The sequence below is a fragment of the Bombina bombina genome, chromosome 10 (genome assembly GCF_027579735.1).
Source record: "Bombina bombina isolate aBomBom1 chromosome 10, aBomBom1.pri, whole genome shotgun sequence".
Taxonomy (NCBI): Eukaryota; Metazoa; Chordata; class Amphibia; order Anura; family Bombinatoridae; genus Bombina; species Bombina bombina.
Window position 1 is genome coordinate 36,595,016 of NC_069508.1, and position 16,157 is coordinate 36,611,172.

The window sequence follows — 16,157 nt, forward strand, 5'->3', positions numbered from 1 at the left end:
ATAATATGTATGTATGTATGTATGTGTGTAATATATATGTGTGTGTATATGTGTATAATATGTATGTATGTGTGTAATATATATGTGTGTGTAACATGTGTGTGTATGTGTATAATATATATGTATGTGTGTAATATATATGTGTGTGTGTGTATAATATGTATGTATGTGTGTAATATATATGTGTGTGTAACATATGTGTGTGTATAATATGTACAGGGAGTGCAGAATTATTAGGCAAATGAGTATTTTGACCACGTCATCCTCTTTATGCATGTTGTATTACTCCAAGCTGTATAGGCTCGAAAGCCTACTACCAATTAAGCATATTAGGTGATGTGCATCTCTGTAATGAGAAGGGGTGTGGTCTAATGACATCAACACCCTATATCAGGTGTGCATAATTATTAGGCAACTTCCTTTCCTTTGGCAAAATGGGTCAAAAGAAGCACTTGACAGGCTCAGAAAAGTAAAAAATAGTGAGATATCTTGCAGAGGGATGCAGCACTCTTAAAATTGCAAAGCTTCTGAAGCGTGATCATCGAACAATCAAGTGTTTCATTCAAAATAGTCAACAGGGTCGCAAGAAGCGTGTGGAAAAACCAAGGCGCAAAATAACTGCCCATGAACTGAGAAAAGTCAAGCGTGCAGCTGCCAAGATGCCAATTGCCACCAGTTTGGCCATATTTCAGAGCTGCAACATCACTGGAGTGCCCAAAAGCACAAGGTGTGCAATACTCAGAGACATGGCCAAGGTAAGAAAGGCTGAAAGATGACCACCACTGAACAAGACACACAAGCTGAAACGTCAAGACTGGGCCAAGAAATATCTCAAGACTGATTTTTCTAAGGTTTTATGGACTGATGAAATGAGAGTGAGTCTTGATGGGCCAGATGGATGGGCCCGTGGTTGGATTGGTAAAGGGCAGAGAGCTCCAGTCCGACTCAGACGCCAGCAAGGTGGAGGTGGAGTACTGGTTTGGGCTGGTATCATCAAAGATGAGCTTGTGGGGCCTTTTCGGGTTGAGGATGGAGTCAAGCTCAACTCCCAGTCCTACTGCCAGTTTCTAGAAGACAACTTCTTCAAGCAGTGGTACAGGAAGAAGTCTGCATCCTTCAAGAAAAACATGATTTTCATGCAGGACAATGCTCCATCACACGCGTCCAAGTACTCCACAGCGTGGCTGGCAAGAAAGGGTATAAAAGAAGAAAATCTAATGACATGGCCTCCTTGTTCACCTGATCTGAACCCCATTGAGAACCTGTGGTCCATCATCAAATGTGAGATTTACAAGGAGGGAAAACAGTACACCTCTCTGAACAGTGTCTGGGAGGCTGTGGTTGCTGCTGCACGCAATGTTGATGGTGAACAGATCAAAACACTGACAGAATCCATGGATGGCAGGCTTTTGAGTGTCCTTGCAAAGAAAGGTGGCTATATTGGTCACTGATTTGTTTTTGTTTTGCTTTTGAATGTCAGAAATGTATATTTGTGAATGTTGAGATGTTATATTGGTTTCACTGGTAAAAATAAATAATTGAAATGGGTATATATTTGTTTTTTGTTAAGTTGCCTAATAATTATGCACAGTAATAGTCACCTGCACACACAGATATCCCCCTAAAATAGCTATATCTAAAAACAAACTAAAAACTACTTCCAAAACTATTCAGCTTTGATATTAATGAGTTTTTTGGGTTCATTGAGAACATGGTTGTTGTTCAATAATAAAATTAATCCTCAAAAATACAACTTGCCTAATAATTCTGCACTCCCTGTATGTATGTGTATAATATATATGTGTGTGTAACATTATGTGTGTGTATAATATGTATGTATGTGTGTAATATATATGTGTGTGTTTGTATGTGTATAATATGTATGTGTGTAATATATATGTGTGTGTTTCTGTGTGTGTATAATATGTATGTGTGTAATATATATGTGTGTGTTTCTGTATGTGTATAATATGTATGTGTGTAATATATATGTGTGTGTTTCTGTGTGTGTATAATATGTATGTGTGTAATATATATGTGTGTGTTTCTGTGTGTGTATAAAAGAATCTGCAGAAGCTTACATGTGAGTCCCAGGTGCAAAACCAAAGGTTCTGCCAAAACCCTCACAACAGAAATGTACACGTCTACAGCCCCTTGAAGTAGAAACGCTACTTTATTGAGTTACAGATGGTAACGATTGATGATGATTTAGGGTGATACCCAAAACGTTGCTGTGTTTTTACCATCTGTAACTCAATAAAGAAGAATTTCTACTTCAAGGTACTGTGGACATTTATATGTTTGTGTATATATATGTACTGTATATATAATTTTGTGTATTTAGCAGTTAAAGGAACATTGTACAGTAGATTTATCTTTGCATAAGAGTTTTGTAGATGACCCATTTATACAGAACATAAAGAAGTGTATTAGTAAAAAGGTATAGTTTTGCTTCTTTTTAAAAAACATTGTGCTGATTTTCACACCTAACCAAGCCTAAAGTTTTACATGTATACTGATGTCTACAGACTCCTGCTTGTGTAATGGGTCTTTTCATATGCAGGGGTGGGGGGAGTGTCTGCCTGTTCCTGCTTTCTTAGCCCCTTTCAGTGGGTGTTCCAGGCTGACCTCATCAACAGCGCTAAACTGAGAGCTTCTAAGTACGTTTTTAAAAGGTTTTATACTGGATTTTTAGATCAGTACCTGTTAATATTCTTCTTTATAGTAGTGTCTATTACATGAAGGTATATGAAAATTGGTGTATACTGTCCCTTCAATTGTTTGTTTCAGTTTCCCTTGAAGTGCCACACAACTTGTTTCTGGGAACTGATACATCTTAAAACCTAATCCCTTGTGGAATGTTGGGTGTTGTCATTAACTAAGGTATTCATTCATCTGTCTGGTCCTCAGGTGACCTTTTTTAGCTAATTAATATAAGAAGGTAGCAGGGTGAGGGTTAGGACCACTCATACAAGGACCTGAAACCTGAGAAAAAAAACCTAAAGGTTGTGTACGGTTTTTGTTTACCTTGGAAGCACCAACTAAGATTTTTTAAATTGACTACGTTTCTTTATTTCTTTTCTGCTACCCACCCTACCCTCTGTTTTGCTTCCCTCCACTTTATATGCTATCTCAAACCCTCTCCCTCTCTCAAATTAGTACTCATTTGGTGTCAGGAAGTGAGTGAGCCCCTTCCAACTGTGAAGCCTACATTAGGTAGCCATCTTGTCCAATTAGCAGTAGGATGCTGTAAATATTATGAATGTAGCAGTCAAATTCTACCCCAGTAAAATGAATGACACAAATACGTTCAGATTTAGTTTTTTTTATTATAAAAAGAAAACAAAATCTATTTAAAAAAAAACAGACTATGTCAGAGACGCAAGTTAGAAGCAAAGTCCTAACCAGCCATTAATACAGAGACACATCTATAAAGGAGCAGGAAGTGGTTTTGATGTGCAAAAGTTCTTAAAATCATTTGACATTTTTTTGTATTTTTTTTTTAAGTCAGCATTGTACCATTTCTGTGCCTTTACTGGGTAGTGGTAAAATATCAGTAACATAAGAGCAAATATTAAATATTAATCCAGTTCTTACCCCTTCAATATTTTTGGATGTGTCTCTAAATACATCAAACTTGTTCTGTTATTGAGAAATAGTACAATAGGAAACTGGCATACAGACATCACATAGTGTAGCAACAGATCTGATTTTTTTTTTTTTTTTACAAAAAGAGACAAAAGATCGCTATAAGTAACAGACTTATTCCAAAACATTACATGTTGGCAACAATGCCCATTTTACAGTTTAATGCCATAGCTTGAAACAACCAGTACATCTTAGCAATATTCCACAATGCAATCAAGCTTCCCTTGTTTCTGAAGAAGACAGAGCTGTCTTCAGAGTTTTAGGGGTCGATTTATCAAAGGCTTTCACCAGCCTTGGAGCCCCTACGGCTACAGGTTCTCCCAAGAGAACCAGTACGCCGTATATAACAAGCAGCGGTCATCAGACTGCTGCTTTCCTAACCTTGTGCCACTTCTAAATTTGGCGAAAAACAATCTCCGCGGTCTAGTCCGACCAGGGAAATTGACAACTCCTGCCAGCGCGTGATAGGCTGTGCGCGGGCAGGGGGCAGGATTGCACACAAGCGCAAAATAGCGCTCGTGTGCAATGCTCAATTACGTCAGGGGAATTCAGTCCACCAGAGGCGAGCTGCGTCAGACAGGGGTGCGTATGTGCACCCCTGTCTGCCTCAGCTTGATAAATCGCGTTCTTAATCCCCCCTATAGTTTAGCACCTAACATAAACTTTGCTAAAGATAATTATTATTATTGTGTACACTGGAGAGGAGAGAGTTAAAAGTAATTTAGTTATCTTTATTACTTTTATTTCAGCCAGATTGTTAATAAGCATTCTGTTTTTTTTATTTAGTTCCTGCACATTTTTCCCAGAAAAAAGCACAATGAACACTTTATATATACGACATATTTTTAACTTGTAACTAGACTGTTGTACATTTAAATATAAAAAAATACTACACAAATGGACCCAAATGACAAAATAGAAATGAACAGGAGTGTGCACTTAATGGTTGCCTTAAACCTATATGCATTTGGCAACATTAAATTAGTGAGTTTCCTGTTGTTTAATTATGAAACATGGAGTTGAGCAGCCAAGGATTCTCAGATATATTTAGGTACCTGGTTGAGTATTTCTTATAAGAATGGACATAGCCCAATTCTTTTTAATTAGTGGTTATTAAGAGTAAAAGAGGCGTACCTAACATGCGGCTGGACTTGTCTTAATGCCCTTCCTACCACCTTAAAGTACATTTGTAAGAAAAAGTTGAGTGTAGCCTATATTCAAGTCATCCTAAGTATCCTCTACCATTCACAGATATTGGCTGTTTTCTATTAAACATTATAAAACAAGGGCAAACCCAAGGCCCTAAATAGCTGACACAGATTAAAAAGTAACCAAGTTCAAAGACCCCTTTACTGCCAGTGGAACATATAGAAAAGTCAAGCTGGTTTATGTATCCACATATACCCACTGCACAGCAATTTGTAACAGCCTTGATTAGCAGGGAAGTATTAGAACCAGTCCTGTTTCTGTTTATGATATTAGTTCCAAAAACCCAAGAAGAAACACTACTTTACTTAAAACCATTGAGGGTTACTATAAATGCTCCTCCATTGATTTGAATGTAGTGATTTCACCAAATGGGACATGAGGAGACCCTAGCAATATACCTGTAACCTGGCTAATATTTTATTCAGCCCTACTACCTGGAATTGCCAAAACTTGAGCAAAGAGATGCTCAAAATATTGGAACAGAACTGGCTAATAACATCAGCATAAGTAAGATGGCAGCCATGTGTTGGCAAGGTTCCTCATTCAGTTCTTGTACTCAAGAGGTTCATCTCCAGTTTCTTTCAGTAAGCAGGTCCGGATCAGCGCCTCTGTCACAGCATAGGGATCACAGTTAGCAGAAGGACGACGATCCTCAAAGTAGCCTTTCAGCTCCTGCCCCACTAAACGAGGAATGCGAATGCTTGCACCACGATTTGCCACTCCTGCTGAAAAATCATGGATGTTGGAGGTCTCGTGGAAGCCGGTGAGACGGCGTGCATTGTCAGCACCTCCTTTAGGGTCATAGCTTCGGATGTGGCACTCATGTCGCTTGCTAAGACATTCAATGGCTTCTTCTATGTACCTGGAAAATAAATTGGATAGGAAATTACTAAAGCTGCTAGACTGTTATCCTTTAATAATTTCTGGTATAAAGAAGTTTTTCAAATGTCCAGTTTTCCTAAGAATTTTAATAACATTTCTTTTTTCTGCACTTTTTTTTTAACATGTCTTCCTTCATTTAATTTTCCATATTTATAGACGGCAACATTTAAAAAAAAGAAAAAAATCCAGGAGCACTTTCCGGCAGAGCAATCAAGTCTGATTTTTACAATGTGGGACAGATTCCCAGGAAAATTATAACATGGGACAGAAGGTTAAAACTTTAGACTATCCTGGGAAATTAGAAATAATATTTATTTCCTTCCTTTGTATAAGATATGGTACTTACTTGAGTCCTCCTTCGTCACGCATTGCCTTTGTGCTAAAGTTAGTGTGACACCCGGCTCCATTCCAGTTGCCAGTGATTGGCTTAGGGTCAAATGAAACAACTATTCCAAAATCTTCAGCTACACGATGCAGAATAAAGCGAGCGATCCAGAGGTGGTCACCCATATCAATGCCCTCGCATGGTCCCACTTGAAATTCCCACTGTGAAGAAAATACACCATTACTTCTCTTTAAGAGTTATTGGTCCACCTAAACCCCTAGGATACAGTCAACCATAAACTATGTTAAAAGGGACACTTACATTTTCATGATTCAGAGAGAGCATACAATGTAAAAAATGTACTTATATTATTAAATTGCACGTGTCTTTTTATATGCACACTGTTTGAGGCTTCAGCTCTTACTGAGCATGTGCAAGAGTTTTACAGCATGTATATACTTTATATATATATATATATATATATATATATATACTGTATATATGATTCTGTGATTGGTTAATGGCTGTCACATGATACAGGGGAAAAGGAAATGGAAGGGAGCTTTGAAATGTCAGAAAAATCTACTGCTGTTCCTCTGTCTTTTCATTATGCTAATTATGCAATTCTATTGTATTTAGAGGTCTTTTAAGCAGTGACCTGTTACAATATGAGTTTCCTTGTCTACGTCAGAGTCTATTGTTGACATACGTGAAGCTCTAATACTTTTTGTGGTAAAAGCATTCAATAGTTTGGTTACCTGTGCTGGCATAACTTCAGCATTGGTTCCCCCAATTTTTACGCCGGCATAAAGACACGCTCGATAATGTGCTTCTACGATATCCCGACCATAGGCTTTATCAGCACCAACACCACAGTAATACGGACCTAAAGAGAAGGGCAAATGTGAGGAGATAAGCAAAAATAAAAACAACTACAATGCAATATATACAATTTGCTGCACAATCAGATATTTGAACAAAGGAAATATTGTTCCATAAAGTGACACTGAAGGCAAACGTCTTCTAACAATTATTTTTAACCCTTTGAGTGCTAAGCACTTTCCCACCTGGGTGCTAATATTTTCTAAGATTTTTTTTAACTTTTTTTTTTTTTTACAGACCCCCAATACTTACACTGTTGGAAAGGTTAGGCGATTACCTTTCCAACAGTGGGTCTTGGGGGTCTGTAGCTGCTTAGATGTCTGAGATACAGGCTTCTAAGCAGCATGCCCCCTCCTCCTATACTTAATATTGTTAAGAATAAATAAAGTTGCGTGGTGATGTCATCACGTCATTGTGCGTGATGTCACCGCACATCACGTGAATCCCTGGCGATGCCTGTCACTCTACATGCACGATTGCTGGGGTAGGAGCGGTTAGAAGCCCCCAGATCTCCCTCAAGGTGGGAGAGTGCTCATGACGGCTCTGAGCCGTCATTAGCACCACAGTGAGAAACTCTGTGACGGCTCAGAGCCGTCATTAGCACTCAAAGGGTTAAAGACCTTGTTTTAAATATAAACAAAATGTATGTATAAATTAATGGTCCAAAGTTGGATTCACACTCAGCAACCCCTTAAAACTATCCTAAAAGGTTCAGTATTGTTACCTTAACTGAGCTAAACAAGATCATTTGTATCTATTTAAAAACTATAAACTGTAAATAGTCTTGATAATTTCTGTATGTACCTTGAGGTCCTGGAAATCCATTGGATGGCCAACCAAAGGGGTGTCCGTCTGTACCCAACAATGTGTATTCTTGTTCCATTCCAAACCATGGGTGCTCTTCCGTCACCATATTCATAATCTGGTTACACGTATGCCTCAGATTTGTTTCTAAATTAAAAATATTAGAGTGGTTTTAGAAATGGTGAAATGAGCATTCATCCATCTATTTGCCTATCCGCCTGTCCCCCCTGTCTCTATATCTCCTCATGTATATGTATGTATCAGTTTAAAGTAAGGAGCTGGCAAACTGCATAGATATGATTGTTTTTTGGGTCCAAACCCTCCCCAAAAAATGAATTGATCATGACTTTCCCATGCAAATATAAATTGGCATTAACCCTGAAATGTTTATAGGGGGAAATAACATGCTCTAATTTGTTATAGCATGTAATTATATGTGTTTAACATCCGCAAGGGAGTTAAACATACACAGTGAAACTATCTATTGGGAGCTGCAGAGCACTGCTGGTCTTGAGTGGAAACTGCAGTGACAGTAGTGCTCCGTGATTCCAGAGCAGTATTTTATCTATGTGTTAAGCCCCTTTGTAGTTGATCATATAGAGTTGCAGGTTCACTTGTGTTAAAATGACACGCTCTACCAAATTAGATTGTGTATTTTTTAATTGACTATTTCTTTATAATCATAACTATATAAGAATAACAAATTTTAATTGAGTTATTGAAATTATTATAAATATCATATATCGGCCACTCTACATGTGCAAAATTATTCCTACATTTATTTAATAAAGGAAAATACACTTTCTTTTGCTACTAAGACAGACAGACAGATACACATTTTCATAATCTTTTATTTCTGTGAGTTTTGTTTGTTAAAATTTACTCTCATTGTTATTACTAAATAGATACATTTTGTGATCAAAGACAAATAATTAAAGGAACATAAAACCACACATTTTTCTTTCATGATTCAGAAAGAGCATACATTTTTTTAACAACTTTCCAATGTAGCTCGTGAGCCTACTTAGGTATGCTTTTCAACAAAGGATATCATGAGAATGTAGTAAATTAGATAATAAAAGTAAATTGGAAAGTTGTTTCAATTGGTATTATATGATTCATGAAAGAAATGTTGTGTTTTGTGTCCCTTTAATAGATTCTGCTGTCAAATTAGTGGCTAAAAAAATGCTTTGCTTAAATGGTGGTAGAAACAGGAAATAAAAAAAAGCTTTGAAAGTAATCAATTAGATATTATTTTATATATTAAAGGGACAACTAGAGTCAAAATTAAACTTTCATGATTCAAGTAGCACAAGCAATTAAAAAAAATGTTTTCAATGTATATATTATCAGATTGTGCACAGACTTTTTATATGTACACTGTCAGACACACCAACTACTGAGCAAGTGCAAGAATTCAATTTATATTCAAGTCTGTGATTCGCTTATGGCTGTCACATGAGTGTTCTCTTATTTAATGGGCACAACACCTGGTTGATTTTACTGCCCACCCAGCTAAAATTAAAGACAATATTAAGCAAAATATTAGCTGAGATTACATTTTTTAAAGTATTTGTTGCACTTTTTGTTTAATTGTGCAATTAATTTGTGCTTTGCATAGCTTAAAGGGAAGGTAAACTTGAGCGTACTTGCTCAAGTCATAGAATATAATTTAAAAAAATGAGCTAGACTTTAATTCATGAAATCTGTAATTTATACAGATCTTCTTAGATATTTACATTTTAATGCAGGAACGATAACCACCGTTCTTCCCCCCGCCATAGTCTTCAGTTGATTGGCAAATGACACATCTGCAATCAACCAATCGTTGTTTCCTCTGGGGCAGTGACGTTTGTGCAAAGTAACATTTATAAAATGTTATAGTAAGCATATCATTCCCCCAACCCGGCTACTTCATAATGCCACCCAGCTGGTGGCAACTTTGGAGAGCACTGCACATGATACAGGAGGCAGGGAAATAGAAGGAAATTTTGAAATTTGCCCCCCCCCCCCTCCTCAAAAAAAGAAAGTAAGTGCTGTTGCAGTGTCTTTTTATTTGCTGATTGTGCAATTCTACTGTATTTAAAGGGGCATGCAAGTCAAAATTAAACTTTTATAAATTCAGATAGAGCAGCAATTTTAAACAATTTTCCAATTTACTTCCATTAACAAAATGTGCACAGTCTTTTTATATTTACACTTTTCGAGTCACCAGCTCCTACTGAGCATGTGCAAGATTTCATAGAATATACATATATTAATTTGTGATTGGCTGATGGCTGTCACATGATACAGGGGGAGTGGAAATACACAGAACTGAAATCTGTCAGAAAAAATCTACTACTCACTTGAAGCGCAGACTAAGTGCTATTGCATTGTCTTTTTATTGTGCATTCATTGTTTATGCAAATCTACTGTATTTAATGTTCCTTTGAATATATATTAAAATGTTGTTTTATATATGAATAATGTTTCTAAGTAATTACAATCACTGTATACAAAGTCAATTTTTAAAAATCATTTAACACTGTCTCTCCATTAGATCTGATGTGGAATATAAAGTAAACAAATGTTCCTCACCTGCTGTTTTCCTGTTGTATTTCAGCACTTCACAAAACACAAGCTTGTTGGGGTCTCTACGAAAAGGATCTCTAAACATGGCGACTGGTATCAGGAACATGTCGCTGTTTGAGCCCTCCGATTGGTATGTACTAGAGCCATCGAAGTTCCACTCGGGCAAATCTGCACAAGGTTAGAGCCACAATGTATGGAATGGCACACCCTTGACCTCTACTACAAAATTTGGTTTTATATTTACACCCTTGACATCTAGTACAATATATTGTTCTATATTTGTTACTATGAATTAGTTTGTGGAAGAACATACATTATTTTATTTTATTTCAAAGGAAGGGTTACTATGGCTTTGAATAAATAGCCAAACTATTATTTTTTTACTAATTCATTAGAAGCCATTTTTGAATTGTATCATTTTTCATTAACGGATAGGTTGTAGCCTTATAAGTATACCCTTCCTTGCTTTAGCTAACATGTTAAAGATATTGTATACACTTATATATGCCATATTTATATATATATATGCTATACATTAGGGACTGTATATTTATTAGAAGGAAAGGAAGGAGAGGGGCTTTATTTTCCTGGACATAGAAGGGATCATTCACACCTTCAATTGACTTGGGTTCACAGTCAAGGGTGCGAGTCTTGCAACGTAGGCTTTCCCCAGACCCGTCAATCCAGATGTACATAGCCTGGACTTTGTCTCCTTGCGGCAGTTCCAGATACATCTTTTTAATCTCTTTACTCAAAATCGAGCTAGCTGAGGTGGCCATGATTGGAGCTGAGGGTGGTCACTGTAGGGTAAAAAAGAGCACACAGGAGGTTAATGTAGGAAAGATTGCTTGAGTATTTGTGTTCTCTGTATATGTAACACAATGTTTCAGGAGCAATATGCAAGGCTTTAAGCTTTCTTCCAACATTTTATTTTCAAGGGTGTAAGGAGGCGGAGCCCATGTTGCTTGGGGGCAGGGCCAATCAACCCTAGGGTGTAGACTGAGTAGTCTAGGGCAGAGCTGAATAACACAGGCCAGGGGTTTAGATGTTCCTGGGTATGCTTTGCCCAGAGTTTATATGTATATGAGGAGTGACAGCAAGATATATATATATATATATATATATATATATATATATATATATATATATATATATAATAGTAGCTGTATTAGTTGAATAGTAAAATAAAAAGAGTATTGCAGTATGCAGCAATACCTTTTTTATTGGACTAACATTACATAGTAAACTACAAGCTTTTGAGATTTCTCTCTTTCTCAGGTCTGAAGCAATACTGCCAATCAACCCTATATGGCAGTACTGTACCATATATATATATATATATATATATATATATATATATATATATAGGTGTAGTGAGGAAGACAGAAATCTTAAAAGCTTGTTGTTTACTATGTAATGTTGAAAATATCTCTATAGTCTAGTCAGGGGTTAAATGCTAGTTGCCCAAGTCAAATGTTTTACTTGTATAATACATAGCCGGTAGCCCAGAACTCCTTCCACACAGGTTTAATCACCGCCTGGGTGCTATCCTCGTATAAATATGTAGAAATGTCTTGATGTAGGAGGGCACTCACAGGACTTGTATTGAAGTAAAAAACAGTGCAATTTTATTTCCAAATTTGTTTCACATTAATTTTAAATGTCAACGTTTCGACCCATTTATGGGCCTTCTTCAAGACAATTATAATTATTGTAATGCAGCATGCATTACTCGCAACGGCGTGCAAGCCGGACTCCCAACTGAGCAGCGGTATCAGTGATCACTGCTGCATTACAATAATCATAATTGTCTTGAAGAAGGCCCATAAATGGGTCGAAACATCGACATTTAAAATTAATGTGAAACAAATCTGGAAATAAAATTGCACAGTTTTTTACTTCAATACAAGTCATGCGAGTGTCCTCCTACATCAAGACATTTATATATATATATATATATATATATATATATATATATATATTATATATATTAAAGGGATAGAAAGGTCAACATTGAAATGTGCATGGCTGTGTTTCAATTTTAAATAAAAGCATTTTGCAATTTACTTTCATTAGCAAAAATGCTTCTAGTAAAAGATACTGTTTAAGTGGCATATGCACATATGCAATATTTTACTAGTGGATCAGAATTTCAACTCCCATACCTAATCAGAGAGCTGGTAGTGTTTTCTATTACATCCGTGTACAGTTAATTTGTGTCACACAAGCCACCACCATTTCCTGTGAAGGTGTAGTGTTTAAATGCTGGTGCACAGAGCATTCACAGCAAATGTGCGTATGCGCACCCATGCACCTTTCTATCCCTTTAATATTAGATAAAAACAAGGAATAATTCAACACAAACAAATATATATTACATTGCAGCAGTATTTAAGTATAAAGTAAATACTATTAAATAGGGGGTAGATAAAATCATTGTGTGTGGTTTATAATTTAGACACATAAGTATAAATAGATTGCAAGCTCTTCAGTACAGAAGTTTTGCAGCACATTCTGCTTTTATGTAAAAGGCACACGTTTATAATGGAAGGATGAGAACTAAACAAGCTCTGTGCATGAGAGGTTCTTTAACTAAATATACATAAATACATTATCCTACAAAACCTAAAGATATTGTGAAAAGAGCGTGTGCAACATAAAGACATTAAATTACTAAATGATAATTAATAAATAAGTATTTAGTTAAGATCATTGCATAACAAATTGCATAAGAATGGCAGTCGCTGCAATTCCAGGTACATTACTCATTTTTCAGATTATAATTAGTGACTGTAAGAACCAACAAAATGCATAATCATATATTACTATATTATAAACTCAACAATAATATAAGTGTGGGGCAGATTTTTCACTTAAATATAAAATTGTTTGTTAGGAAATAAAAATAAAAAATATTTTTTTATTTTTGTTTTAAATATTAGATAATGACAATGAATAAATATAAAATACTTAAAAGATGTACTGGGTATAACCACAGTATGTATTTTATTTTTGTACTTCTTGGATACTAAGCTCTAGTTAAAGCATTTGAAAAACAGCAGGATAGGAAAAAAGGACCAAGCGTTTCACATTCTCTGAAGCAATGTATATAGTACAGATGTGAAAGGGAAGAATAACAGGCAACGCAAATAGGCATTGTCAGATGGACAGAGAATACTGCTAGATGGTGAGCACATCATAATGAGTATATAGGTACACAAAGACAGAAGTGAGGTCATAAATCTTAATGTATATATATATATATATACACACACTATAGATATAAGCAACCATCAAATGAGCAGTTATTTACATAAATATATGCTGTTTTGTAGACACAAGGGACAATAGCTTCCTAACAACATACAATGATGTATCTGTGTTTTTGAATAGATCCATGAAGACATAAACACATCTACCACAATTGTCTGTTAATTAATCTCCATCTGTACCAATCTGCTCCTTAAAGAAGAATGTTTCTTCTTTAATATTAAAATACTGACAAAAATCATTGTATATAATATTCAGATTGGAGAATTGGAAAGCCAAAAAATATATTAAAGGGCCCATTGTGTTTTAGGTTGACAAGAATATTTGATTAATTTCCATATGCTGAGAAAGACAGGTAAAATGCTTTGTAAATAACTGTAGAAGAGAAGCAAGATACACTATGTATAAACACATTTCACGTTAACCCTTTTTACTAAGAGATGCTACATACAAAACAATACAACAAAGGGTTAATCATGTTTTTTTTTTCCAAGTCGTACTCTATCAGTATCCTTGAAGTGTATCTGACACACACAATTATAAGGGCAGGATGCTGATTTTTCTATGACATTTAAGAGAAAACACTTATAAAAATAAATATTCCTGAAAAGGCTTCTGAAAGGAGTGTACTGTTACACCCCCAATGTATACAGGAAAACCCCCCATCTAACAATAGAATAGAGAGAAATAAAAAAAATACAGATGTGGGAAATGTATGTTAAAGTGACAAATTTATATTTGACAGTGAGATAGATTTAGACCAAGGGGGAGTTTCAGGCACAAAAAGAATCACACTGACCCCAAGCGCTAGATTACATTCCGGTTGCAAACTTAACAACTGATAATGGCAACAGAAAATTCATCCATTTTCATCTTTGGAGATTTATGATATTACTACCATTTGTTACGCTTACAACTGGAATATGATCAATCCTAAAACCTAGACATAAGCAACATAAGCAGATATTTGTGTAAAAGGACACATAACCTCACATATTAACAGAGCTTCCTAGACATGAATGGATCTATACTAACTCCTTACAATATAGCAAATAAACAGCAGATGTGAAGATGGTATAGCAAAAAGCATAATAGGTTTATAAATCACACAGGGAAATGAATGAATACAGTGACAGAATCAGAGGGAAATAAACATGGTTCAGTTACCTGTTTAGATGGAAAGGTAAAGAATATTCAGATACCCTAAGGGGTAGTGAGTTTGTGCTGGTTTGTTGCTAGGTGTCAAATTGTATCTCCCATTCTCAGGATTGAATAACACAGTTTAACAGCCTACATTTATTCAGTAGCACTGAGCCAACCCACAGCTCAGTGATTGGCTATATACAGACGTGATCTGTACATGCCACGCTGGCTACTCCCTCCTGGCACATTGCCATTCGACCTGTAAATGAAAGGAGGTCCCCCCCCCCCCATTCCAAGAAAGCTCTGCACAGTGAAAAACAAGATGGGGAGGGGGGTAAGACAGAGAAGAAAAGCACAGCTCATATATTCTAAAGTACTAGCAACAACACAAAATGCTGACACTTAGGACAGGTAGAATGCAGAGAGGAAAGTGTGAGACAAAGATAAGGAAGTCATAAAAAATTAAGTTCACCATATAACCTGGGAATAGACCAGGAATGGTTCTAGACCATAAAATCTGATTGTTTGAAAAGGTGATCTCAGTTTTGCAACTTATTTTATACTAACTATTCCTACCTGTACTCATTTTGTATTTGACATATCTCTTCTCCAAGCACTAGGCTTGCAAAAATATCACTAGCTTGTATATTCAGGGCAGCTGTCATTATTATTGTTATTATATAGTCGTATAGCGCCACCAAATTCTGTAGCGCTGTGTACGTGAGCCTGAGTACATGATAATACTGGGTTTTACTTAATACATATAACAGACTAAACAAGACATTAATGTACAAGATGAGGATCCTGATATAAAGAGCTTACAATCTATTTGAGGTTTGTGGGTGCTGCAGAAATAATGGGGTGTGCAGAGCACCCCGCTAAAACTGCCAGTGACGGAGGTGCATAAAGGGAAAAGACAATGGCCTCTGAATCCGCTATGGGACAAATAAGATGGCAAAATACATGTTTTATAAGAAATTACAACTAAACAGACAAACAGATAAAAAGAGATATGGGCTTATTAATTAATTTATGATGCATGAGATCTTATATATCATGTGGGTCATGGGAATGCCAAAAAATTAAAAAGCTATGCTCAGAATATGCTGACAATTTAGGGTTAATAGTGTAGTGCTTTATTTTGCAGTGGGGGCTGGCAGTTTAGGGGTTAATAGTGTAGTACTTTACTTTGCAATGGGGGTGGCGGTTTAGGAGTTAATAGGGTTGTTTAGTGCAACTCTTTCCTCCGGACAAACTCTTTATGCAACCTTTTAGGTTGTGTAAAAAGTTTGAGCAGTAAATGCCATTGCGTTCGAGCGATCGCATTTACTTTCAACTTGTAATATAAGTGCATATTACCGCTCAACACTGCCCATAGAAAATATGGGGAGTGTAAATTACTGCAAGTTTGCTCAAACAA

General features: G+C 36.1%; 1 protein-coding gene across 1 annotated transcript; it reads right to left on the reverse strand.

Annotated features, from left to right (window-relative positions):
* Positions 1 to 3,309: 3,309 nt before the first annotated feature.
* On the reverse strand, positions 3,310 to 14,914 carry LOC128641341 (glutamine synthetase). Its single transcript, XM_053693953.1, has 7 exons — positions 14,762 to 14,914; positions 10,938 to 11,124; positions 10,331 to 10,492; positions 7,751 to 7,897; positions 6,823 to 6,950; positions 6,086 to 6,285; positions 3,310 to 5,719 (listed from the first exon to the last, which is right to left on the reverse strand). Exons 2-7 carry the CDS (start codon positions 11,101 to 11,103, stop codon positions 5,401 to 5,403), a joined length of 1,122 nt encoding a protein of 373 aa, XP_053549928.1. The 5' UTR covers positions 11,104 to 11,124; positions 14,762 to 14,914; the 3' UTR covers positions 3,310 to 5,400.
* Between the last annotated feature and the right edge of the window lie 1,243 nt (positions 14,915 to 16,157).

What these genes read in the sequence shown, in the direction of transcription:
- LOC128641341 (XM_053693953.1), bottom strand. Translation starts at nt 11,103, where the DNA reads ATGGCCACCTCAGCTAGCTCGATTTTGAGTAAAGAGATTAAAAAGATG. An exon ending in TGAACCCAAGTCAATTGAAG is followed by an intron (nt 10,493 to 10,937) that starts GTGTGAATGATC and finishes AACCTTGTGCAG; the next exon opens with ATTTGCCCGAGTGGAACTTC. An exon ending in CGTGACGAAGGAGGACTCAA is followed by an intron (nt 5,720 to 6,085) that starts GTAAGTACCATA and finishes TTTATTTTCCAG; the next exon opens with GTACATAGAAGAAGCCATTG.